The sequence below is a fragment of the Rhinopithecus bieti genome, unplaced genomic scaffold, assembly GCF_001698545.2.
Source record: "Rhinopithecus bieti isolate Rb0 unplaced genomic scaffold, ASM169854v2 scaffold_52066, whole genome shotgun sequence".
NCBI lineage: Eukaryota > Metazoa > Chordata > Mammalia > Primates > Cercopithecidae > Rhinopithecus > Rhinopithecus bieti.
In genome coordinates this window covers 408,913-433,508 of record NW_016820486.1, presented here as the reverse complement: position 1 = coordinate 433,508, position 24,596 = coordinate 408,913, and the positions used below count along the sequence as shown (strand labels likewise).

General features: G+C 42.1%; 1 protein-coding gene across 7 annotated transcripts in view; it reads left to right on the top strand.

The window, feature by feature from the left end:
* Positions 1 to 24,596, top strand: part of FHL1 (four and a half LIM domains 1) — a 50,896-nt gene that overhangs the window by 23,739 nt on the left and 2,561 nt on the right. For 2 of the 7 annotated variants that reach the window (XM_017859815.1, XM_017859811.1), the window contains exons 1-5: positions 10,049 to 10,282; positions 22,022 to 22,203; positions 22,639 to 22,813; positions 23,415 to 23,584; positions 24,078 to 24,264. In XM_017859815.1, the coding sequence (XP_017715304.1) occupies positions 10,261 to 10,282; positions 22,022 to 22,203; positions 22,639 to 22,813; positions 23,415 to 23,584; positions 24,078 to 24,264 (736 nt within the window). In that variant the 5' untranslated portion in view covers positions 10,049 to 10,260. Of the gene's footprint in view, positions 1 to 2,137; positions 2,205 to 10,048; positions 10,283 to 20,342; positions 20,559 to 22,021; positions 22,204 to 22,638; positions 22,814 to 23,414; positions 23,585 to 24,077; positions 24,265 to 24,596 lie in introns of those variants that run through there. The other 5 variants (XM_017859817.1, XM_017859813.1, XM_017859816.1 and 2 more) reach the window with 3 other exon arrangements.

Sequence of the window (24,596 nt, the reverse complement as noted above, 5' to 3'; positions counted from 1 at the left end):
ATATATATATATTTTCTTACATCATTGTTTGTGATATTTGTCAATAAGAGACTGATTAAGTTAATTGTGGTATAGCTTCACAATTGGATACTATGTACGTGTTCAAAAAGTAGAAGCTCTTTACGTACTGACAAGGAAAATTCTCTGAATATAAATAAATGGAACTAGCAATAGAATAAATAGAAAAAGCAAGGTGCAGAAGAGTATGTATAGTATACCACTATTTATGTTTTTTTTTAAAAAAAGAGGAAAAACAAAAAATATATATTGCTGCCTGCCTTTTATAAGCCCGGTATCTCCAGAAGCATAAAGAAGACACTGGTATCATTGGTTATCAATGGAGAAGGGGAAGTAGATGTCTGGGGATAGGTAGGGGGAGGAAGACTTTTCACTATGTATTCTTTCATACCTCTTCAAAAATACATCTTTGGAAATAAATCTATGCAAAAAAAGAACGTTCATAGCAGTATTATTCATAGTGGCTAAAAAGTGGAAATAACCCAAATGTCCATTACCTGACGAATGGTTGAACGATATGTGGTGTATCTATACAATAGACTATTATTCAGCCATAAACAGAACTGAAATACTGATGCATGCCATAGCATGGTTGAACCTTGAAAACATTATACTAAGGGAAAGAAATCTGCCACAAAAAGCTGCACATTGTGTGATTCCATTTTTATGGAAGCATTATACTAAGTGAAAGAAGTCAGCCACAGAAGGTCATATGTTGTATGATTCCATTGCCAGAAGTGGCACATCCATAAAGACAGAAAGTAGGTTAGTGTTTCCCAGGGGGTGGGGTGGGGTATGCAGAGTGATGGTTAAGAGGTCCAGGATTTCTTTGGGGGTGATGAAAATGTAGAATCGGATGGTGGTAATGATTGATACACATTATGAATATACTAAAAACTGCTGAATTGTACACTTTATAAAGGTGAATTTTATGATATATAAATTGTTTATTTTAAATTTTACTTAGAGAAGGGCGTCTTACTATGTTGCCCAGGCTAGTCTTGAACTCCTGGCCTCAAGCAATCCTTCTACCTTGGCCTCCCAAAGCACAGACGTGTAAATTGTATCTCAATAAATAAGATAACGTAGCAAAACAACTTGAAGTCATGAACATGGAAACTTAAAGAATCACTGTGAACATATAAAACAATGAACAACTAAAGTTTTCACCTAAGAAATGTTTTTATTCTAAAATATTTTACATACTATCTCTATAATGACAAAGAACTTCATGTTCTTTAGCTACCTTCACTCACGCTCACCTGGGATTATTTCATTTTATAAGTGAAGATTGTTAACCCAGATGAAACCCTGATTGATAAAATTTTGGGTAAAATAACTGAAGAAAGAATGTGTGATTATCTGGAATTGAGATGTTGTAGCTGCAGGCCTTGCCCAGGCTGTGCCAGTAGGAGAGGAGGTATGGAGCCTCAGAGAATCTTGGGGACCAGTGTACCCTTTCTCTCCTCACAGCTCATCCCAGAGCTGTCCTTGCCTCCTTAGGCTGATATGCCCCTGTTCCCTTCCTTGCATTCTCTTGTGGTGAGCTGAGGCACAGGGTTTAGGGACCCTATTGTGATAGGAGGAGATTAGCTTTGGGACTCTGGGATGAGATCTGTGGACCTGAAAATGTAGCCTCTCTGATCCTAGTCACTGTTCATGCATGGAGAGTGACAGCTAAGAGGTCTGGGGTTTCTTTTTGGGTGGGAATGTGAGGTGCTCGGTCATTGTGGACATACAGCAATGGTCTGTCTACACAATGGTCAGATAATAGTCTTCTTACAGTCATCCCAACTCTAGATGCTTTAGCCAGAGTTCAGATTGGGGTGGGTATGGGGGATTGACCACAACGTATTTTTGGTCAAGAGTTGGGTAGATGGTGCATATTTTGGTTCTGCCACCCTGGGACCTTGGGCATTGCTGTACTTACCCAAACTGTGTCTCAGCACAAACAACCTCATCTCCTGAGCTGCAGAGTCCTTTCTGTAAGTGGCTTGATGAGATAGGGTCTTTCAGATCCATGTCCTTGGCATTTATTCAGAATTAACTCATGTAATACGATGCTAATCTGCATTCTGGCTGGAGCTGCATATAGGTAGCCTCTTTTCGTTGTTGGCCTTTATAGCCAACTTAAGCTCAGAGATGTGAAGCAAGGGTGGCCTGCCTGATGAATTAGTGCTCATAAGGTAAGCCCTTATTTGTTGCGTTGGAAAGTTTATTGACTGTAGCCAGAAAAGGTCTAATTATCCATTGGGCTAACTGGGCCCTTTCCTGGCAGGGAGGATGTAGGGAAGACCCTCCACAGCTCAAGACTGGGCAGGTGACCTAGACCTATTGGGTATTTATTTCATTAGAGGATCAACAGAGGAGAGATTTGTTCTCCCCAGGTCTCCATCATCTGTTCATAAACCCTCCTGACCCATGTTGAATCCACAGACTGTCTCCACTGGGCTGTCAAGCTGCTAGAGGCCAATTCCTCTGAGTCCCTAGGACTTTGAGGTTTGCTCTCTGCTGCCCCAGTCATTCTCAGGCCCATGGTCCTTGCAGCTGGGCTCTTGGCCAACATCCTGAGCTCTTATCTCTTTTCCACATATCACCTGTGAGTTAGTAAACTTGATAAATTCTATTTGTAGGAATCTGCTGCTTGGATCAGCCACATTTTTAGCATGTAGTTGAATTAATAATAATATATAGTGCTTACTGTGTGCCAGCCACTGTTCTAAATGTTACAAATATTTACTGCTTTATTTCTCACAATGACCCTCTTACATAGGTACTATTATCATCCCCATTTTATAGATGGGCAAATTTAGTCACAGAGAAGTTAAGTGAAACTTGCCAATGTCATACAACCAGTAAGTGGTGGAGGCAGGATTCGAGTCTAGATATTCTGGCTTCAGTCTATGCTCTTAGCCACTGCACTATGTTCTCTTGAATCATTATAAAATAAAGATACTGATACTATCTCAGGGCAAATTTCCTATTATTTGTCTTGGAACTAACCATGTTAATTGTTCAACCAATCTCATATAAAGTTAAGCCTTAAATTTCTTCCATGGAAGCCTTCAAAAATAGTTATGGTCCAGTCTAAATCATTTTACCTGAATTTCATTGAACGCAATAGGACAGCCACTCCTTGTTTCATTTTCTGTACCTTAGATAATCTGGTCTTATTTATACCAGTCAGGTACATACTTCCCATGTTTGTTCGTGTTGATTATCACACTGATTGGAAATGAGCCAGAAGGGTGGGGATGTGAGGTGAATGGGGTGTGATCTTTCCAAGTACATGTTCTTTGGTGGCTTCTGCTCCTCTAGCTGCAGACTCTCCTTGCGTTCTCCTTTCTGGACTTCGTGTTCCTGTCATTCTGTTTCATGTACTTGCTGCCTGGCATGGTGAACTTGTTATTTGACTTTAGAGGCTTTGAAATCACTCCCTCTTGTTCCTTAAGTGTCAGCTGTTTTAGGTAGAGCCTCTGCTTCCCCATCCAACCTAGTCCATATCTCTCTCAGCTCTGCATCAACTACTGCTTCCAAGTTAGCCAAAGTTTATCCGTGAACTTTGTTTTTCTTTTTAAGTTTAATAGGGTTTAATTGAGCAAAGAATGATTCGCGAATCAGGCGGCCTCTCGAACCAGAGTAGGCTAAGAGACTCCAGCATTAACCATAACTGTGGTTGAGATAACTTGACTGGACCCTTGCATGAGAGAATCTGCAAAATGTGTCATCTGCACACACAACTGTCCCTTAGTCTCAGGGTATGTGATCCAGATTAACCTCTGTTGATGAATATAAAGTCAAGGGATAACAAGCCCCATTTACCGTACATAGCATTCCTAAGGTTTACATTGTCATGTGTAAAGATCCCTTGCTAATATGGTACAAGGAATAGTGCCTTTGGAGTCCAGACACTCAGCTTCTAGACCTGGAGCAGCTGTTAACTCAGGGATGCAGGTCATCTCTCCATCTCTGGGTCTCAGCTTTTCCATCTATAAAATGAGATGATTGGATTAGGTGGTATCTAAGACTATTTCCAACTCTATCATGCGATCTTTATGAAGCTGGAGACACCCTCAGACCTGGCTCACTTTTCTTCAGGTCCGCCAAGCCTCTCCAACTTGTGGAGGAGCCTATAGTCTGTCCTCACCATGCACGGGTTGAAAAACAGGGAAGACAAGCTGCCATTGAGGGTGGTAATCTAATGGCAGACCACACACCAACAAGATCACTCTGGTTCTGCAGCTGAGTTTTCACAAAAGAGTGCCTGTCCTGGCACAACAGAAGAGCTCCTTCCACAGAAAGTTATTATTTGCTCTCTCAGATATGAATCACTGTGGGCCACTGCTCTCCTCTGTCCACCTGTAATTACTTCTGCATTGAATCTGAATCAAGACACTGCTCAGGCAGTCAAATGATGGTCTTCGGGGAAACTTGGCAGATGGAAGCCAAGTGAGCTTTCACTTTATGTACTTTCAGTCCTCTGGAAATCTGGATTTCCCCTGCTATCAAAATAGACAATGCTGTTGCCTAACAAAATATAGACTTCCTGAGTGACATCCAGGTCACGGCTCGGTCTCTTTCCTCCTGCTATGTTCACGCTTCCACTTCTGTGCACCATGTTAGGTTCAGATGTTCTACTGACCAAACCCCAGCGAATCACTCATGAGTCTTTTCAACCTTTACCTTGAATTCTAGGGCTATCTTCTATTTGGGGTTTGAAGACACCAATGCATAATAATGTTTTAATTATAATTTTTTGGTAAATATAGATAGATTGTATGTTACTAGCCTTGATGTTTCACACAGGGAAGCAGAGCTCATGAATTATTATGATAACATCCCTGAACAAGGCAGTCGATCTCAGTTATCAGCTTTAAGAATAAAGGTATGGATGGAAGCTTATTTGATTTGCTCTTCTTTCCTGTTATGGATGTTAACCAGCTGGGTAAATTATAGAATAGGGTCATGGAATGTTTAGCCCTCAAGCATTTATCAGAGGCTTGAAATGTTCATAAAAGGTGGGCTTGGTGAATGCCAGGACTTAGCATGGTTGAAAGGGTGTTTTGAGTCATGGTACATGGCAACATGGAAATAAAACAAGATATATCACAAGGTAGGTGGTAGAAATAAACTGAAGAGAATTTAACATCTAAAATGTGGACAAGGATTTTTATCCTTACCAGCGCTTCTCAGTTTCCTAAACATTTTATTTTCCTTTGATTTGAGTTCTGTATTCTATTGTTGTACATTTTTTTCTAAAACATTTTCTGGTTTTATTTTCTTTACTTCTTTTTACTTTTTTGCTGCTTCTGTTTTTGGAAAAATACCATCCTAAAGGCATACTCTGAAAGTCATTTGTTCGGTGTTTTTTCGCTGTGTGTTTCTGCGTTATAGGGGGGGGCCCATAAAAGTGATCTGTAGGATGTTTGGTTGGGATAGTTCCTACCTCTTGGTAAAAGTCTGGCTATTCGTTAGTAACACAGGAATGGGGAGAGACTTTTGGGGACAAGAGGAACTTTAAAACTGTACTGATCATGACATTACCAAAAATCAAAGCGGACAGGGGGCTGTGGCCCTCATGCCCTTCTTAATCTGTTCTATGAATATTATAAGGAAACTTTGAAGCCCTGGTCAACTGTGAAATGAACAGGTCTTCAGTTGAGTTAATTAGCATTTTCCAGGTGCTTTGCTGTTTACAGTGTCCTTTATTTCATGTATCTTATCTCATTTGTTACAGGTCTTCTCCTTTCATACTCACCTTTTCCTTTTCTCTGAGATTCAGAGACCCTTTGGGGAGGCCGAATTTCAGGTTTGTTTTCATTAGGACCTTACATGACCAAATCCCCCCTCTTGGGGTTCCAGGGGTGCTCCTTCATTTTACTCTCTGGTGGGTATGCCATGAATTGTGACATTTAAGCAGTGACTTTGCAAAATTGGACTTGTCAGTAGGAAAAAGTACTCTTCCCACCTTAAAGATTGACGGGAACATGAGATGGCTGAAGCTGTCCTGGGCTTTTTTCTGGCAAGAGTACATAGGACAAGAAATACTCCGGAGAGCTCAACATTGAATCACATCATATCATAGTGCATGACTAGTTGCCTTAATCTTGCAGTTGGACTCACTCAGGAGAAATTGTTGGCAGAGGGATTAAGTAGCCTGACAAAATTATATTGAGAAAAAAACTTGCAGTCTATTAATTTATTAGTAGTAGATATGAGGGAAAGAAGAGTAATGTAAAAAAACAAATGGACATGAAACCACGGATAAATCCACAAAGACTCCATTACAGTTGTTATCAGCCTCTTGCCCCTGGCCATGACTAATGACCAGTAATTGTCTGAATTTGGGAATTTCTTCAGGAAAAGAAAAATCTAGTAAAGGGAGAAAGGTGACCACAAGTCAAGCTGTGAATGAGGAAGTCCTGAAATGTGGGCCAAGTGGGTCACTGAATTTGCCGTGTTTGATTCTTCGGTTGCACCACTTTGAACTTTTGAAGTTTGATCCTCCCAGTGGTGTTTCTGAGGTAGAGAGGCTAGGATTAGATTGCAGTGTGAGAAATCCCACAAACGTGATTCTACTGTAATCTTACTGTTCTCTCTCGCTCCTTGATAACTGGGATCCATTGAAGGGGGTTCATTTTTGACATCTCAGAAGAAGCTCATTGTGAAGTCTAAAATAAAGTGCCACTCTTCCCGACACCAGCTCTGCCTCCCATATTCCCCATTATTTTCCCAGTCACCCAGAGTCACAACCTCAGAGAGATCCTTGGCTCCTTCCCTTTCTTTCAGTCCTTGTAGCCCTGTCACAGTGTCCCTTACATCTAGTTTTTCCTTTCCATGCTCATTGCCTCTGCCTGTCATTCTTTCAGTCTTTCTTTGCATCTCAGTGGATAATGGAAGTACCCTGTGCTGTCTCCCTGCCTCCTCTCTTCTCTGAGATCTGCTCTTCTTATCACTGCTTGCATGACTCCATCTCATTCTCCCCTTGCACCAGTTGCAGAAAGGTCCTCCGTGTGTGACTTTCCCTCTTCTCTAGCTTTGGGTCCCACTACTTCCTTATACTGTGCTTCTGTCACACCCCAAACTCCCCAGCTGCATCCTGCTTCTTGAACACGTCCTGTGTTTTTCTCATACCTCAGGTGACATGGTACCATTTTCTTGGAATCCTCCCTCCCCCTTGTCCACATGCCAAAGTCTTAATCATTCTTCAGGGACCAGGTCAAATGCCATAACATCCATCAAGTCTTTTCTGATCTCCAAACCAGATGTGATCTCTCTCTGTGATAAATCTCAGTAACACTTTATACCTTTCTTGTAATACTTGTAAGGCTCTGCCTTGCATGGTAGTCATTTGTATATTTATCTTGTTACACTTGAAAGTAAGGACTGTATTTGTGACCAGCAAAAAATCTTGCACCACATAGTAGGGCATCTGTCCAATAAGTGCTTGTCATATACAATAAAGCAGTGGCTGGGGTGGCATTATCTACAGGTTAACCCAACAATAGGTCATAATGCATCTGAAGATAGTAGGACCATAAGGATGTGTAGATAAACCCTGAAGTAAATGATTTGCAGAGGATCAAATGGAAGGAAACTTAGGGAGTTTGATACTTAGCACTCACTGAAAAAGTCGTCCTGATACTGCTAGAGTGTGAGACTAGAAGGCCTGAAATGTAACCATCATACACCAAGGAGCGTTGCTCCCAAACACCAGCCAGCTCCATCAATAGTATGTAAAGGTGCTTTGTAAACAGTACAGTAATTCTTAAAGATATTATTAAACATCATACTGTTAATGTGTAACAAGATTGACTCAGATACCAATGAAACCCATGACTCCAGGTACCTGTGAAATAACCAGCAACGGTTCCGAGCCACTGATGGAAGACAGGACAAAGTTACTAACTGTTCTCCCTAAGAAATTGTTTCTCATCATGCAAGGGGTCATTTCTGTCTTGGTTTTGTGAAAGGTCTAATTCTGTGGCTTGAGGACATCTGCAGTAGGGCCAGATGTCAGAGCAGGTAGTAGTCATGCTTCATGAAGTTTTTAGGAAGGCAGAGTTACCTGGTTGATGGAAATGGAAATAACTGGAATAAATGCTATTGTTGGAGGCCCAAGCTCCGAGCCCATCCTGGCTGGTCATGGTTGACTAATTCATGGTGGTCAAAAAGTGATTCTCTTGTCTTTGAATTTTCTCTTGTATTTTAGGCAAAACAGATTTGTTTTTTGATACTTTCATAAAGCAGTCTATCCATATTCTGTTGTCGCTTTTCAAAATGGTCGGAAACCTAAAGAGCTACCATACTTGCTAAAAGAAGACACTTCCTGACGCATAGCTTGAAACAGGAATTGACTTCCTAAAGGAAAGTATTAGGCACACCAAACCTATTGTTCACAGTGCTGCAAGAGAGGTATTTCAACATCCATGGGCTCTTCCTAAAAATATACCTTGCAAAATCAAAAATTCAGGGTTCATTAAGGTTAATCATCTAATAAAGTAAGAGAATTTCCTCTAGGTGAAAAGTTTCAGTTTATTTTAGGGGTGTGGTGTTGTTACAACTGGCTAATCTCTGCACCATAATTTTAATCAGGCTGGATAAGAAAGAGACTAGAAAGGCATGGAGCAAGAGCACAGTGTAGCTTCTCTTCTTTTCCCAGGCTTATTTTTTTTCTCTAACATGTAGTAAATTTGCTCGTAACAACCTGGCTTTTATTGTGTCATTTTCTAGCTAACTGGGAGTTACTGATATCAGCTGTCTCTTAGAATAATTTTTCCTTAAACATTTGAAGATCATAAGAATTGGGGAACTCATTCATTCATTTTCATGGAGCATTTACTGCTCTCCTACTCTGTGCTTTAGGAACATGAAGACCAACAAAGCACTGCTCTGGCCGTCAACCTGGTAGGGGAGATGTGTGAATAGGGTCAAAACCAGTGACATGCACTGTTAAACAAGACAGTGGCTATAAAGGTGTCTGTACCAGCATGAAGGTCAGCTGCCTTCCTTGAAGTTGAGTAGCCAAAACCACTTTCAGGATTGCAGGTGGGACTGTGTTTTGGAGGCTTGATGGACTTTTCAGTTATTTAGTTCATTCTTTCAAGGAATAGTTACTGAGAGCCTCCTGGGAGCTGGGCAGTGTTCTAGCCTCTGGGGCCACTGCAGTGAGCTCCAGTACTAAATCCCTGCCTTCATGGAGCAGAGCAGGAGATCAGACAACAAGGAGAGAAATCAGTGCAATACCAGCAGACTCGAAGTAGGGAAAGGAACAACCATGACTCTGGGCACAAGGGACAGTGAGGAGGCCAGGGAGGTGGGAGTGAGGGAAAAGGGGCTGAGGGTAAGGCCAGAGAAGGAATATGGAAGAAGGTCCTGGAGGGACTTAGGGGCTTTCTTTTCCTAGAATGTGCTCCTAATGACCAGCCTCCAGCCGTCTGATGGCCTGTTGAGCTATTACAACATGTTAGGTTGATGTCTTCATTTTCATTCATATTTTTCCTTTTATTGTCCCTGACGCTGCAAAGCAAGAGGTTGAGTTTGTGAGACAAAATGTCTTCATTGTGTCTGTGGTGGGGATAGGCATAGTCTCCCCATCTTGTTCTGTGCTCTCCGCCGTTAAGGAGGCGGGGAGATTAGGATCGCTCCCCTTTCCGGTACAGTAATCTGCTGATCTCTGGAACATACCAAGGAGGACATTGAGTGACAACATCTATAATCCCCTTAATCTCTATATTCATAGTGTCTAATCTCCTTGAGTTACACTGGTAACATAAGTCTATCTCTTAGAGTTACTTTTATCATTAATAGCACAAAAATGTATTATTTATAGGGCCAAATGCAAGCTCTTGAGGCATATAAAGTGGATTAATAAGGTTGGCTCAGCGTTAAGCTATGCCAGAGCCGAGTCCAAATTTTATTCCGGTACAGGGATGACTTTCTATGTGGCCTCTCTGGCTCTGGAGCTAATTTGGATGCTGAGTAGCCCCGCAGGTATTTATATGTAGCGTTTGGTATTTTTACTGGGTCCTATTCTTCTCCCTTGGATCACCTAAAATGGTTAAGAATTTTCTAGTGGGATTAAGGTTGTGATCTCTGGGGAGGGGTGGGACATCTGCTCTCGGTTATTTTTGTGTTAGCCGCTTCCCCTTAAATGTATGTTCACAAATGAGCCACAGCCTTATCAGCTGGGGTTGAGGGAAGACTGGTCTAGGTGCTGCTCCTGAACTTGGTCTCTGAGCCATGGCTTCCCATAGACACTCAGGTAAAAACTTAATGCTCTTTATCTTATATTGAGCACAGTTTTGTTAGGGCAGTGAATCCGTCATTTGGCTAAAAGATGGTTTTTGATGAAATGATTTTAGTCTTGTCTGAATAGTAAATAAATTATAGCTTGTCTCTGTTTTGCCTTTGCCTTTCATGCTATTTCAAAGACAAAATATTGTTCAAGTACAATGAGCAGTTTGAGTGGCTTATTTTAAAAGAAGGAAATAAACATGTTACCACTATATTTTACCTTTTCAGGACGTCTCATGAAACTATAAGAGATTGTGTGAGGAAAGGTTTTCTGGTTAGGAATTTTGGCTTTCTTTTTTATAAGATACAATTCTTCATCTTGACAGTACTTTACATCCAAGGTGTTTGGAGAAGGTATATCGAATGTGGAGCCGGAAGGAGGAACATTTGTAACTAAAAAAGTGCATAATGACCTAGCACATCTTCTCCCTTTTGCTGACAATGTTTTAAATCTTCCCAAAGTAACAGCTATGTTCCTTTTGATATGATAAGTATGTTATTAATTGTTTTTAGCAGAAAAAGGGGCACATTTTGGACTCCTTGGGCCATGAGCATTTTCTTCTGGTTTTGTAACCTTACAATTAAGGAAGCCCTTTGGCCATCGACAAGGAATCTATGAACTAGGGGCTGAGGGGACAGAAGTCCAGTTATTTGAAGCCAGGAGGGTGGCTGTGGCCCTGTGGCCCTCTGCCTAAGTAATGGTTCCCTTTCTTGGAGCTGGTAAAGTCAGACAGTTAGGTATAAAGAAGGCACTTCGTCCTATCTCCCAGCTTTCAGATTAAGGGACAAAGTCATTATCTATGTGGTTTTTTTTTTTTTAAATCATTTTTTAAAAACTCGCTGCCTGTCAATAGTTAAACAATGGAAATACTTTAGGAAATTTCTCTTTTTGGGGTTTTAAAGTAAATATGCGGCAATGGAATTCCCTACCTTAATGAATTAATATGTAATGTCTTCCCTGTTCCCAAGTGTTCAAAAGCTGTTTTTTTTTTTTTTTTTTGTTTTGGTTTTTTTTTTTTCCCAACCCTCAGGAGCTGTTTCACAAACATGATACCAAATGCTTGAGATTGTGGTTATCAGCCAAGATACACATTCTCTGGGTGTAGGCAAACTAGTCAGCTGTACTAGTTGTCCTGATGAACCTTAAATGCTTGTTACCTGGTAGAATAACTCTTCATTTTGTTTACTAATTGACAGAATAGTGACAGAAAGTTTAAAAGTTTAAGTAGTGACCGAAAGTTTATAGCATACCCAACCTTGGGTTTTAAATTGCACCAGATTCTTATGTCATTCTTGTGTACGTAAGTCTGGAGGCTATAATAACTAAATAAACATGTTACCACTATATTTTTACCTTTTTCAGGACGTCTCATGAAACTATAAGAGTGGCTAAATGAGACCAATTATTTATACCTTTTAGATGATTTTTGAATTCAGGAAATTGCATTTTGTATTGCATTAGGTTAATAGGTTCATGAAAGCAGAGAAGAATCGGTCCATGAGAGAGAGAAGTCCTCATAGAAAATCAGTGTTGCCCTGAAACGGGCTCAGTATGGGCAAAATAGAAGCTGGATAATTGAATCCAAATTCATTTTTAGTGGCTATCCATATACTGAGAGGACATGTCAAGGACAAAAAAAAGTATACTCCTGACATTGAAGACTTTCAGTCTGCAAAATTATGTAGATTCAATTTCTTTAGCCTTTGGCCTTTCAAGTCAAAGACCAGGATCGGGGTGTGGAGGGGGATCAGGTCACTTGACATATTACACAGCCATCGATTCCCTTCACCAGCCACTACTTAGTGGGCTGCACAAGCCCGCCCGTCTTTTCTCGGGGCAGGGATGGAAAATGAGAGGGTAGGATGAGAGGAGAGTAATCCAACTGGATTGGCTTCTTAAAATTCAGAAGATTTGGGTGAGGGTGAAACTGAACATTTTGTACTTTTAATGACCACCAAATGACTGCCTACCACTTCACCACAGCTGGAGAAACTAAAAACACATGCTCTTTTGCAGCTGGGTCAGAAATGCTTTTTTTCCCATATGAAAGAGGGGCTGCGCTGCACATAATCTGTGCAACATTATGAAAATCTTCATATACAGACAAAATGGTACTAGAATCGAATCTGGACTGCAGGAAGTTCAGTGGCACATAATTTTCTTTTGATAATCTATATCGAACCCTCCTGACACCTGATATAATCTAAAATGGCATTAGTTATACATCAGTGACCCAAAAAAGATTTGTTTTTTTCTAAATGCAGCATACCAGTGAAGTTGCTAATAACATTGACTCATTCTGTACACGTTCTGTTTTGAAGGGAAAAAAACACTTTCTGATTTTGTATGAAATTGTATGAAAGACTACTTTTCAGCCGTGACTCATGAGCTTCGTCTCATTGCAGCTCCTTAGGTATTTATTCCCAAATGTCTGACGACACCTCCAGGTGCATTAGCATGTCTGCTACACAAGTGTCCTATTCATCGGCTAAGGCTTCGCTCCATTTGTTGAATGTTCTGAGGAAAGCATTATACCCTTTCTTTAGAAGCCAGTGTTTATATGTGGAGTCACTAATGTACTGGTATGTTGGATTTAGTGATGAACAGATCTGAAATAACCTGATTTTTTTCCATTTGGGTTGTTGTTCATTGTTTACACTGTACATTACACCCTTCACAGAAAGCACATAGAAAATGCTACCTACTGATGATATTCACGTTCTCCTTAAACACTCATAGTTTGATCAACTCAGGCATGAGGGAGAAAATGAACACTAGGAAGAAATACATGAGAAAATACATGTAAAAACACGAGCAAGATATATTAAATACAAATCAAATCTTCTTTAATGAGAGGTTTATAGTAAAAAAAGAAAAAATCAAATGTTGTTATATTACTCGTATGTGTACATGATTAAATCGAAAGCCAAAATTTTTAATTAAGATACTGAGGTTTATTTAGGCACCTCTCAGCATGTTGGATGTAGTTCAGGAATTTTCTGAAAAAGGAAGCTTGTTTATTAAGTGAAAAAATGATGTGTCTTTTGAAGCAGGCATAGAAATTCAGGCTACTCTTTTGGAATAAATATCTAAAATTCTATCACCCAGCCACATTTCTAACTGCATTCTAAGCTTGTAAAAACTTTTTAATTTAATTAATTTTAAAAATTAAATTATTTAATGCTTTCTGTCTTAGAAAATGAGGGGACATTTATGTTACCCTAAGGTGTAGGTTAGACTTCAGTACCTTACACGTCATATAAGATGATTTTTAAAATCAGGAAATAGCATGTCATATTGCATTAGGTTCTTAAGTTCATGAAAGCAGAGGAGAATAGGCCCAACAAAGAAGAGAAGTCCTTACAGAAAGGAAATCAGTGTGATCCTGAAATAGGCTTGGTATGGACAAAATGGAGGCTCACATAATTGGNTTTTGTTTTGTTTTGTTTTGTTTTTTTCCCAACCCTCAGGAGCTGTTTCACAAACATGATACCAAATGCTTGAGATTGTGGTTATCAGCCAAGATACACATTCTCTGGGTGTAGGCAAACTAGTCAGCTGTACTAGTTGTCCTGATGAACCTTAAATGCTTGTTACCTGGTAGAATAACTCTTCATTTTGTTTACTAATTGACAGAATAGTGACAGAAAGTTTAAAAGTTTAAGTAGTGACCGAAAGTTTATAGCATACCCAACCTTGGGTTTTAAATTGCACCAGATTCTTATGTCATTCTTGTGTACGTAAGTCTGGAGGCTATAATAACTAAATAAACATGTTACCACTATATTTTTACCTTTTTCAGGACGTCTCATGAAACTATAAGAGTGGCTAAATGAGACCAATTATTTATACCTTTTAGATGATTTTTGAATTCAGGAAATTGCATTTTGTATTGCATTAGGTTAATAGGTTCATGAAAGCAGAGAAGAATCGGTCCATGAGAGAGAGAAGTCCTCATAGAAAATCAGTGTTGCCCTGAAACGGGCTCAGTATGGGCAAAATAGAAGCTGGATAATTGAATCCAAATTCATTTTTAGTGGCTATCCATATACTGAGAGGACATGTCAAGGACAAAAAAAAGTATACTCCTGACATTGAAGACTTTCAGTCTGCAAAATTATGTAGATTCAATTTCTTTAGCCTTTGGCCTTTCAAGTCAAAGACCAGGATCGGGGTGTGGAGGGGGATCAGGTCACTTGACATATTACACAGCCATCGATTCCCTTCACCAGCCACTACTTAGTGGGCTGCACAAGCCCGCCCGTCTTTTCTCGGGGCAGGGATGGAAAATGAGAGGGTAGGATGAGAGGAGAGTAATCCAACTGGATTGGCTTCTTAAAATTCAGAAGATTTGGGTGAGGGTGAAACTGAACATTTTGTACTTTTAATGACCACCAAATGACTGCCTACCACTTCACCACAGCTGGAGAAACTAAAAACACATGCTCTTTTGCAGCTGGGTCAGAAATGCTTTTTTTCCCATATGAAAGAGGGGCTGCGCTGCACATAATCTGTGCAACATTATGAAAAATCTTCATATACAGACAAAATGGTACTAGAATCGAATCTGGACTGCAGGAAGTTCAGTGGCACATAATTTTTCTTTTGATAATCTATATCGAACCCTCCTGACACCTGATATAATCTAAAATGGCATTAGTTATACATCAGTGACCCAAAAAAGATTTGTTTTTTTCTAAATGCAGCATACCAGTGAAGTTGCTAATAACATTGACTCATTCTGTACACGTTCTGTTTTGAAGGGAAAAAAACACTTTCTGATTTTTGTATGAAATTGTATGAAAGACTACTTTTCAGCCGTGACTCATGAGCTTCGTCTCATTGCAGCTCCTTAGGTATTTATTCCCAAATGTCTGACGACACCTCCAGGTGCATTAGCATGTCTGCTACACAAGTGTCCTATTCATCGGCTAAGGCTTCGCTCCATTTGTTGAATGTTCTGAGGAAAGCATTATACCCTTTCTTTAGAAGCCAGTGTTTATATGTGGAGTCACTAATGTACTGGTATGTTGGATTTAGTGATGAACAGATCTGAAATAACCTGATTTTTTTCCATTTGGGTTGTTGTTCATTGTTTACACTGTACATTACACCCTTCACAGAAAGCACATAGAAAAATGCTACCTACTGATGATATTCACGTTCTCCTTAAACACTCATAGTTTGATCAACTCAGGCATGAGGGAGAAAATGAACACTAGGAAGAAATACATGAGAAAATACATGTAAAAACACGAGCAAGATATATTAAATACAAATCAAATCTTCTTTAATGAGAGGTTTATAGTAAAAAAAGAAAAAATCAAATGTTGTTATATTACTCGTATGTGTACATGATTAAATCGAAAGCCAAAATTTTTAATTAAGATACTGAGGTTTATTTAGGCACCTCTCAGCATGTTGGATGTAGTTCAGGAATTTTCTGAAAAAGGAAGCTTGTTTATTAAGTGAAAAAATGATGTGTCTTTTGAAGCAGGCATAGAAATTCAGGCTACTCTTTTGGAATAAATATCTAAAATTCTATCACCCAGCCACATTTCTAACTGCATTCTAAGCTTGTAAAACTTTTAATTTAATTAATTTTAAAATTAAATTATTTAATGCTTTCTGTCTTAGAAAATGAGGGGACATTTATGTTACCCTAAGGTGTAGGTTAGACTTCAGTACCTTACACGTCATATAAGATGATTTTAAAATCAGGAAATAGCATGTCATATTGCATTAGGTTCTTAAGTTCATGAAAGCAGAGGAGAATAGGCCCAACAAAGAAGAGAAGTCCTTACAGAAAGGAAATCAGTGTGATCCTGAAATAGGCTTGGTATGGACAAAATGGAGGCTCACATAATTGGATCAGAAGCCACTTTCAGTGACTGTCCACATACCGAAGTTTTAGAAACTTAGTTGTGGTAACTTATTTCCATCTGTCAATTAGCAGGCATATACTGAGTGATTTCTGTATACAAGGCCCTGGATTAGGTACTAGGGCCCCTAGTGTATGAGCAGAACTTTTTGTGATAGAGAAACCTCACTTGTTAGCACTAAGGAATATATCCAAGTCACTCGGCACCAAAGTATGTTAGCAGCAGGGAATCTGTGTGGGTCTGTAGCAACCTCAGGTCTTGCCTCCTCAAGGAAGAACAAGGCAGAGGGAGAAGCCAAGGCAGCTTTTAGAGCAGGAGTGAAAGTATTAAAAAGTTTTAGAGCAGGAGGCCGGGCACGGTGGCTCACGCCTGTAATGCCGGCACTTTGGGAGGCTGAGACGGGTGGATCACTTGAGGTTGGGAGTTGGAGACCAGCCTGGTCAACATCGTGAAACCGTGTCTCTACTAAAAATACAAAAATTAGCCAGGCCTGGTGGTGCATGCCTATAATCCCAGCTACTTGGGAGGCTGAGGCAGAAGAATTGCTTGAACCTGGGAGGCGGAAGTTGCAGTGAACAGAGATTGATCGCACCATTGCACTCCAGCCTGGGTGACAGAGTGAGACTCCATCTCAAAAGAAAAAAAAAAGTTTTAGAGCAGGAATGAAAGTAAAGTACACTTAGAAGATGACCAAGCAGGCTACTTGAGAGATTCAAGTGCGTGGTTTGACCTTTGACCTGGGCTTTTGGGTGTTATATTACTTCTCTCCTAATTCTTCCCTTGGGGTGGGCTGTCTGCATGCCCAGTGGCCCTCCAGCACTTGGGAAGCGCCGCATGCGTGTGGTGTTTACTGAAGTTGTGTGCATGCTTACTTTAAGCGATTTTTTCCCTTAGCAGTGGAGCATTCCCAGACGTAGGTCTTACACCCGTTAGACGCCGCCATTTTGCCTCTTAGTGCACATGCTTGAGCCCACTCACCCAACTCCTGAGATCTCATGGGGACGCGGCTGATCATCAGTTTCAGGTGTTTCTGTTTGTTAGGGACCGTGTTTCCTTGGTGCCAGCTGCAACCAATTATTGTTTTAGGGCGAGATAGTTTAACAACCATCTGACCTTCACCTGATGGCTGCCTGACATTCCTGGTTCAGAGGGCGCCCTCTCTTGCCTTGCTCATGTCTAATACCTACTCTAGCATCCCTACTATGTAGAGATTAGGGCTACACCGAAACATTAAAATTAGTCAAAGAGCTGCCCAAGGGCAAACATGCCCTCCACAAAGACAGGTGGTAAGGGAAGAAGCATTGTGATATATGTAGCAAATGTTTCATTCAGTGATGGCTGACACGCCCATTCCCAGATAACAGCAATAGGTCAAGGCAAACGTATCTAGAAGTTTTGGAAGATTAAAAGCCTTCACATTTCATGTACTTAGAAACACCTAAGGGGATAAAAAATTATTCCCTAAGAGATAAATGCCTAAGTACATGTAATTCTGTAAGGTTAAAGAGAGCCCAAAAGAAGAGGTAAAATGCTGGCCGGTCATGGTGGCTCACGCCTGCAATCCCAACAATTTGGGAGGCCAAGGTGGGCAGATCACTTGAGGTTGGGAGTTCAAGACCAGCCTGGCTGACATGGCGAAACCCTGTCTCTACTAAAAATACAAAAATTAGCCAGGCGTGGTGGCATTCACTTATAGTCCTAGCTACTCAGGAGGCTAAGGTAGGAGAATTGCTTGAAACCAGGAGGTGGAGGTTGCAGTGAGCCAAGACTGCACCACTACACTTCAGCCTGGGTAACAGAGTGAGACCCTGTCTCAACAACAACAACAACAACAAAGAGGTAAAATGTTATCTTTATTTTTCCCTATTCTCTCATTCCTAACAAAAGAAAAGAAAGTGCATGCTGGGCCGGGCGCGGTGGCTCATGCCTGTAAAATGCACTTTGGGAGGCCAAGGCGGGTGGATCACGAGGTCAGGAGATTGAGACCATCCTGGCCAACATGGTGAAACCCCGTCTCTACTAAAAATACAAAAATTAGCTGGGCGTGGTGGCACGTGCCTGTAGTCCCAGCTACTCAGGAGGCTGAGGCAGGAGAATCACTTGAGCCCAGGAGGCAGAGGTTACAGTGAGCCGAGATTGNAAAAAAAAAAAAAAAAAAAAAAAAAAGAAAAGAAAAAGAAAGGGCAAGCTTTTCTCTCTCCTCATGAAGTCAAAGCTTGACAATAGCTCAGACTTTTAGGGAGCCCACACTCAGGATCTTTGCACGTGTGTCTCAGCATTGTCATTTATAAGCTGACTTTTTAGAGTGGTTTTGGTCTTGTGCACATCAGCACATCATTCATATTTTATACAAAATTGTGATGTGATCAGTATCTCCTCCAACTTCATGCTGAGTGCACTGCGTGCATGAGGGTTTGAAATCGTTTTGTAACAAATAATCATAAATTTAGAAGTACATGATGTAAGCTAATTTGGGTTGCCCAGAATTCCACTTAATTTGATTTATTGCAAAACAAGTACGAAAGTTCATGAATTTGACATAGACATTGTTAACATACTTTAAGTATTTCTAGCCTGTTTACCTATTACGCAATAAGTCCAACATTCCTAGAAGTGCCTATTTTATCTTGACTAATTGTTTCCACACACATTAAAAGGACTCAAGTGAATTGTAGAAATCAATTCTAAAAGAATATGCCCTTTGAAATGATTCTCCATCTGGATACAGACTGTAGGTTTAAGTATACAATGGTAGGGAATCTAAGGTGTAAGGTGACCCTAGAGTTTTCAAACTACAGAGTGAAAAAATCTTGCCTAAAGCTAGGATTCAAAAATACCAAGAGATGAAACTCTTCTTATGGATCCTGTTAACTGAGGGTTGATTCATTTAATTTTCCTTTTGCTTGGTTTAAGACCATGTACTATAGGAATGATACAGTGGCCAGTGACTTCATTGTCTGACATTTTCAGCACCCTTTGTTACTTCCGTCTTCACTGGTGAGTCGTGGATTATTTTATCATCTGGATGCTTAGAACTCTGAGCAAGTCATGTTCTAGAACTAGGAGACTAAACGATGAAGAACTTTGCACTGGTAATGTGAAAGTTCTGAAAGCGTGTGGTTTTAAAGTGTGAAAAACATGGCAGGTAAGATCTCTCAGGTACTCTGAACCATAATGCAGTCTTTCTTCTCTTCAAAACCTCTACTTCTAAATAGCATTCATTGTGTTTTCTAGTGTTTTTTCTTTTGTGTATGACACTAGTTAACCTATATTTTTTTACCATAAAGCTAGGACTGAAATACTAAGAGGTTTGACTCACCTTAGGTGGAACTTTATCTAGTACTTTAACGTAGAAATATTTGGAATCAATTTCTGCTGATAAAGGTATCAAAAGCAAGCGATACTAAAACGAGTAGGTTCAAAGTTGTATACTAAATAGAGAGACTTTGGCAAGAGAGAATGAGGGATTTTCAAATATGGTCCAGAAGATAGTCTCTGAAAGGCTAAACCAGCAATGGTTACTAGCCATGCAGGAAGCCAGTGCTATCTAATCTTACAAATTCTGTTTTCCTGCCAAATGGCATTTAGGAGCAACTGATAATTTATTTCTTGCCACTTGCTGTTACTGGAGATTTATTTAGTTTTTCAACTCAACTCAGCCCTTAACAAGAAAGCAAGTCTTTGTTGATGGCACAATATTATCAGTATGGCAAAGCTAAGACGAGGCTTCTATGTGATACTGGAAAGACCAGCAAGAATGGATTAAGGAGAGTGATTTTCCATATGCTGTCACTGTGACAGGTACTTTTCTCTATAGACACAGAGGCTAAAAGCAGTTTAAAAGCTGCCTTACCTAAACAGTACATAGTTCAAGGAGATAGACCCTGTGTCCATTGCGTTTCTAGTTTTTGTTTCTAACCCATTATATAAAGGAACATCCCAGTTTGCCTTTTAGAGAAAAGTTCAAGTAAGAACCATTCTCTGGTCTTGCTAAGTCTCTTAATTGTGACACAACTGTCCTAAGCAACTGTCCTTGCACAAGAATGTCACTCATCTGCTTCATCTGCCAACTCCTTGGAGATGAGGGGGGTCTGTGTGTCAGCAGGAGGCAGAAGGCCCTGTGGCTCATCCAGTGGCCTGATTTCCTTTGTTTGGAGGCTTGGTTCTGAGTGAGAGTTCAACAGCCTTTGCCCAGGCGGCTTCTCAAACACAGGGTGTGGTTTCCTTAGCTCACTCTCTGCTGTTTGGTTGCTCATGGCAACAGGATCCAAATAACTTGGACATGTGTTTGTATAAAAAAAAAACCTGGGAATGGAACCTAAAGTGAGAGTTTGGGGCTTTCAGTTAGTGGAAGAGCTGCGGTGAGTACCAGGCAACTGCTCATTTATTTTCTCTCATTCTTTCTCTCTAAATTACACTGGATGTTTGCTAGCACAATAACCATGTTTGTGGATAGTTTTAGAAAATAGTCTCAATTCTCGTGTTTCCTGTGCAAATGAAATAATTGCTATCTATTTACCCGTGTAAATTTCTTTTCAGGGGAGAGGAACAAATTAGCATATGTTTAAAGAAGTTGAAAGCTAATAGAAACTCATATTTGGTACCTTTTGGTGGCAGGATTCTATAGGAAATGCCTTGGCAAAGGAAGCCGCAGAGTGCCTCAGTAATGCTTGGGATTGCAGGCGTGTTGTCTAGGGCCACAGCCGGGGAGGGGACCAGGGAGGGAAAACGGGCTGTTCATACGGAGGGAGTGGAAGGGATTCTTGGAATAATTTTTTCCAGACTCTATTTTAAGATTATAATTTTTAAGACAGCAAATATCCCAAATGGTAATACTGGTTACACTTCTGTGAGCATATTGATTCTCACTCGCTTGACTCAAGTGGGGCTTTGATTTTGGTCACAAAGCCACCCGTGACTATGACAAATAATTCAAGGTTGCCAAACTTGCTTGTGCCAATTGACAATGCTGTTTATGTAAGTCCTCTCTTGCTATATTGCTCTGCCCTCAAAAGTCAGTAAACTGTCTTGGACCAAACTCTTTAGGGTCTATTCAGGGATTTAACACTTTTCTGCTAGATTGCAAGTAAATTTAAACACGTTAAACAAATTAACAAGGATTGCTTAGGTGCCTGGTGTGGTACAGAATGAGCTGTCAGTTTCTATTCTGATGAATAGAATTTTATAGATAGGAGGAACGGGAGGCCTCCAGAGGATACTACCCTCCCTAAAAAGTGACGGAGGAAGAGCTGAAAGCGGGCCGAGAGGCTTCTTGATGACCACATGGTGGTCTTAGAGAAGCTGCTGCCTGCAGGCGGGGCTCCTGCTTTTCTGCACCCCTTTGAGCCTCTGCCCCACACTCTTCCTTTGTACAAAACAACTGCTTCTTGCCTGCCCCATCACACCCCCTCCACTCCATTGGGTCACTGCTCAATAGCACAATAGGACTGCTCAGCCATACCTCCCAGCATCCTGTCCCCTATCCGGTGACTCGGCCAACACAGGCTCTGTTCCACTTGCCCCGCTCCGTGTCTTTTGTGAATCAGCACAGTTGGTATATCTGAGCAGGGGCTTCTACCATCTCCCCAAGGGAATCACTAGCCATCGGCCTTCTGGCCCCATGGGGGCACTTTTGTTCCTGGAATCATAGTGAAGTATCTGTTGTCTTGGTGCCTGGTCGTCAGCTGGGCTGAAGGGGAAGCTGGGTCCTGGTCCCCAGACCCATGGACTCCAAGGTAGCATTGCGCCGGTGCCTCTGGGAGCCACTGCTCAGGGTGCTGGGGCATTTCCAGTGGTCATTTGTCCTGCCTGCTTGCCCCCGCAGGTCCCTCCAGCTATAAGGTGGGCACCATGGCGGAGAAGTTTGACTGCCACTACTGCAGGGACCCCTTGCAGGGGAAGAAGTATGTGCAAAAGGATGGCCACCACTGCTGCCTGAAATGCTTTGACAAGTTCTGTGCCAACACCTGTGTGGAATGCCGCAAGCCCATCGGTGCGGACTCCAAGGTAACGGGCATCCCCATGTGCCAGTGGGAAGGGCTGGGCTTCAGAGTGTCCTTTACCCCCAATCATGGCAGCAGCAGCTGGCTGTTAGGATTTCCCAGCATCACTGCAGCCACCTTGAGGCCTCAAGGAAGCCTCCTCCACTCCCCAGGCCACAGTGGCCCAAGCTGTTTAATGTGGGGCTTGACTGGATGAGTGACAAGGCCCTTGCCAGCTCTTCTGATTGCATTCTAAATATTTCAAGAATTGTGAGATTTTTATCCTCACCTCAGCGTCCCTCCTATCACTCATAAGAACAGTCACTGTGGGGCAGTCCCCAGGTGTAAGGGACTGTGTTATCTCAGTGGTCAGTCCCAGGGAAATTAGCCTTATGGGAGGGCTCCTGCCGCCACCCCCAGCACCCCTCATGGTGGCCCACCCTGTCTGCTTGGTTTCCAGGAGGTGCACTATAAGAACCGCTTCTGGCACGACACCTGCTTCCGCTGTGCCAAGTGCCTTCACCCCTTGGCCAATGAGACCTTTGTGGCCAAGGACAACAAGATCCTGTGCAACAAGTGCACCACTCGGGAGGACTCCCCCAAGTGCAAGGGGTGCTTCAAGGCCATTGTGGCAGGTACTGCCTCCTTCCCACCCCGGGTTCCCAGGGAGGAGGCCCTGAGGGCAGACGTGATGTGGGCTTGCTTAACACGGTGGGGCTAACGTTGCTCTGAGCTGCTTTGAGATATTAGCATATATATGTACACATATACATACACGTATATATGCGTACACATATATGCTCGCACACACGCACACACTCGGAGACTAAAGAACACTGGCGAGAACAGCCTGTGGCAAGAGAATGAAGTGAACAGTATGTAGCGCTTTCTCATTTGGGCGTAGTAAGTGATGAAAGCATGCTTCTTCCTCAGGGTGTCATTCTGGGCCATGTAGTCCCTGATTTAATGTCTAAGTGCACGCAGGGTATAGAGGTGGGGGAGTGGGGCATTCAGGCACTGGATCCTAAAACAATAATGCTGGGGTCCCCGCCCATGACAGAAATCCTGGGTTGGCACAAACATAAGTAGAACACAGGTAGGTTAGTTGGAGGTGTGAGGCCAGTAACTGCAGGGCCTGCATCCCCTCACCTCTGGAGGGCCTGGGGAGGGGAGCTGAGTGGATGCAGCCCCCTGCAGAGCCTGTCAGTGGGGCTATCCAATTGCTTCCCCCTGCAGGAGATCAAAACGTGGAGTACAAGGGGACCGTCTGGCACAAAGACTGCTTCACCTGTAGTAACTGCAAGCAAGTCATCGGGACTGGAAGCTTCTTCCCTAAAGGGGAGGACTTCTACTGCGTGACTTGCCATGAGACCAAGTTTGCCAAGCATTGCGTGAAGTGCAACAAGGTATGCTTTCAAGGGAGTTCTGCATTGACCGTTGTTTCTAGAAGTGTTTGACAGTTTGCAGAGCACTTCCACACACACTATCCCATTCCATCCTCACGACAGCCCTGTGACGTAGGAATTATTATTCCCGTTTTACAGATGAGGAGATCGTGGATTAGGAAGCAGTGCCGAAGCCAAGTCAGGCTGTCGGTATGCATCCTCAGCCCAGTGGTGTGGGTAGCCCGTACGGCATGCTGAGCTGGGCAGCCCTGGCTCTAGAGGCCTGCCTCCACCACTAAGGGGTTGTGTAACCTCACATAGGGGCTCACCTTCTCCGAGCCTTGGTGTCTTCATCTGTAAAGTGGGGATAATAATAGCCCCTGCCTCCCATGGCCGTTGTGGAGATTAAATGAGATATTGTATACCAAAGCGCCCAGCACAGTGCCTGGCACGCAGTAGGCATTCAACAAAATGGTTGTTGAATCTGAATCCGGTGCTACACTCCCTGGTCTAGGCCATCACATCTGGAGGAATCACTTACCAGGATCAGCCCTGGCATGCCGATTGCTTTGTGTGTGTTACCTGCTCTAAGAAGCTGGCTGGGCAGCGTTTCACCGCTGTGGAGGACCAGTATTACTGCGTGGATTGCTACAAGAACTTTGTGGCCAAGAAGTGTGCTGGATGCAAGAACCCCATCACTGGTAGGCTAAAGAGTCCTTGCTAAGTCTGCCAGGCTAGGTTTTGCGCATGGTAACCATCTCTCATTTTCCTGTCGTCGGTTTCATCCACAAAGGCCCCCAGAGTATGCCCTTCTCCCCTGCTATTGTGGTCCCAAAGGCCCCCCAAGAGTTTGGATTCGTCCCCAGGCCAGGTTAGCCTTTGCAATACAGAACACTTCCTGACTGTTGACTAACAATGCCGAGAGTTCACAAGCCTGAGACCTGCTGGCCAACACCGGCAGGCACTGCTACTTTGCAGGGGGATTCTGCAGGGAGGGGTGGGCGGAGGGTAGAAAGAAGCGGGGAGGGGGAGG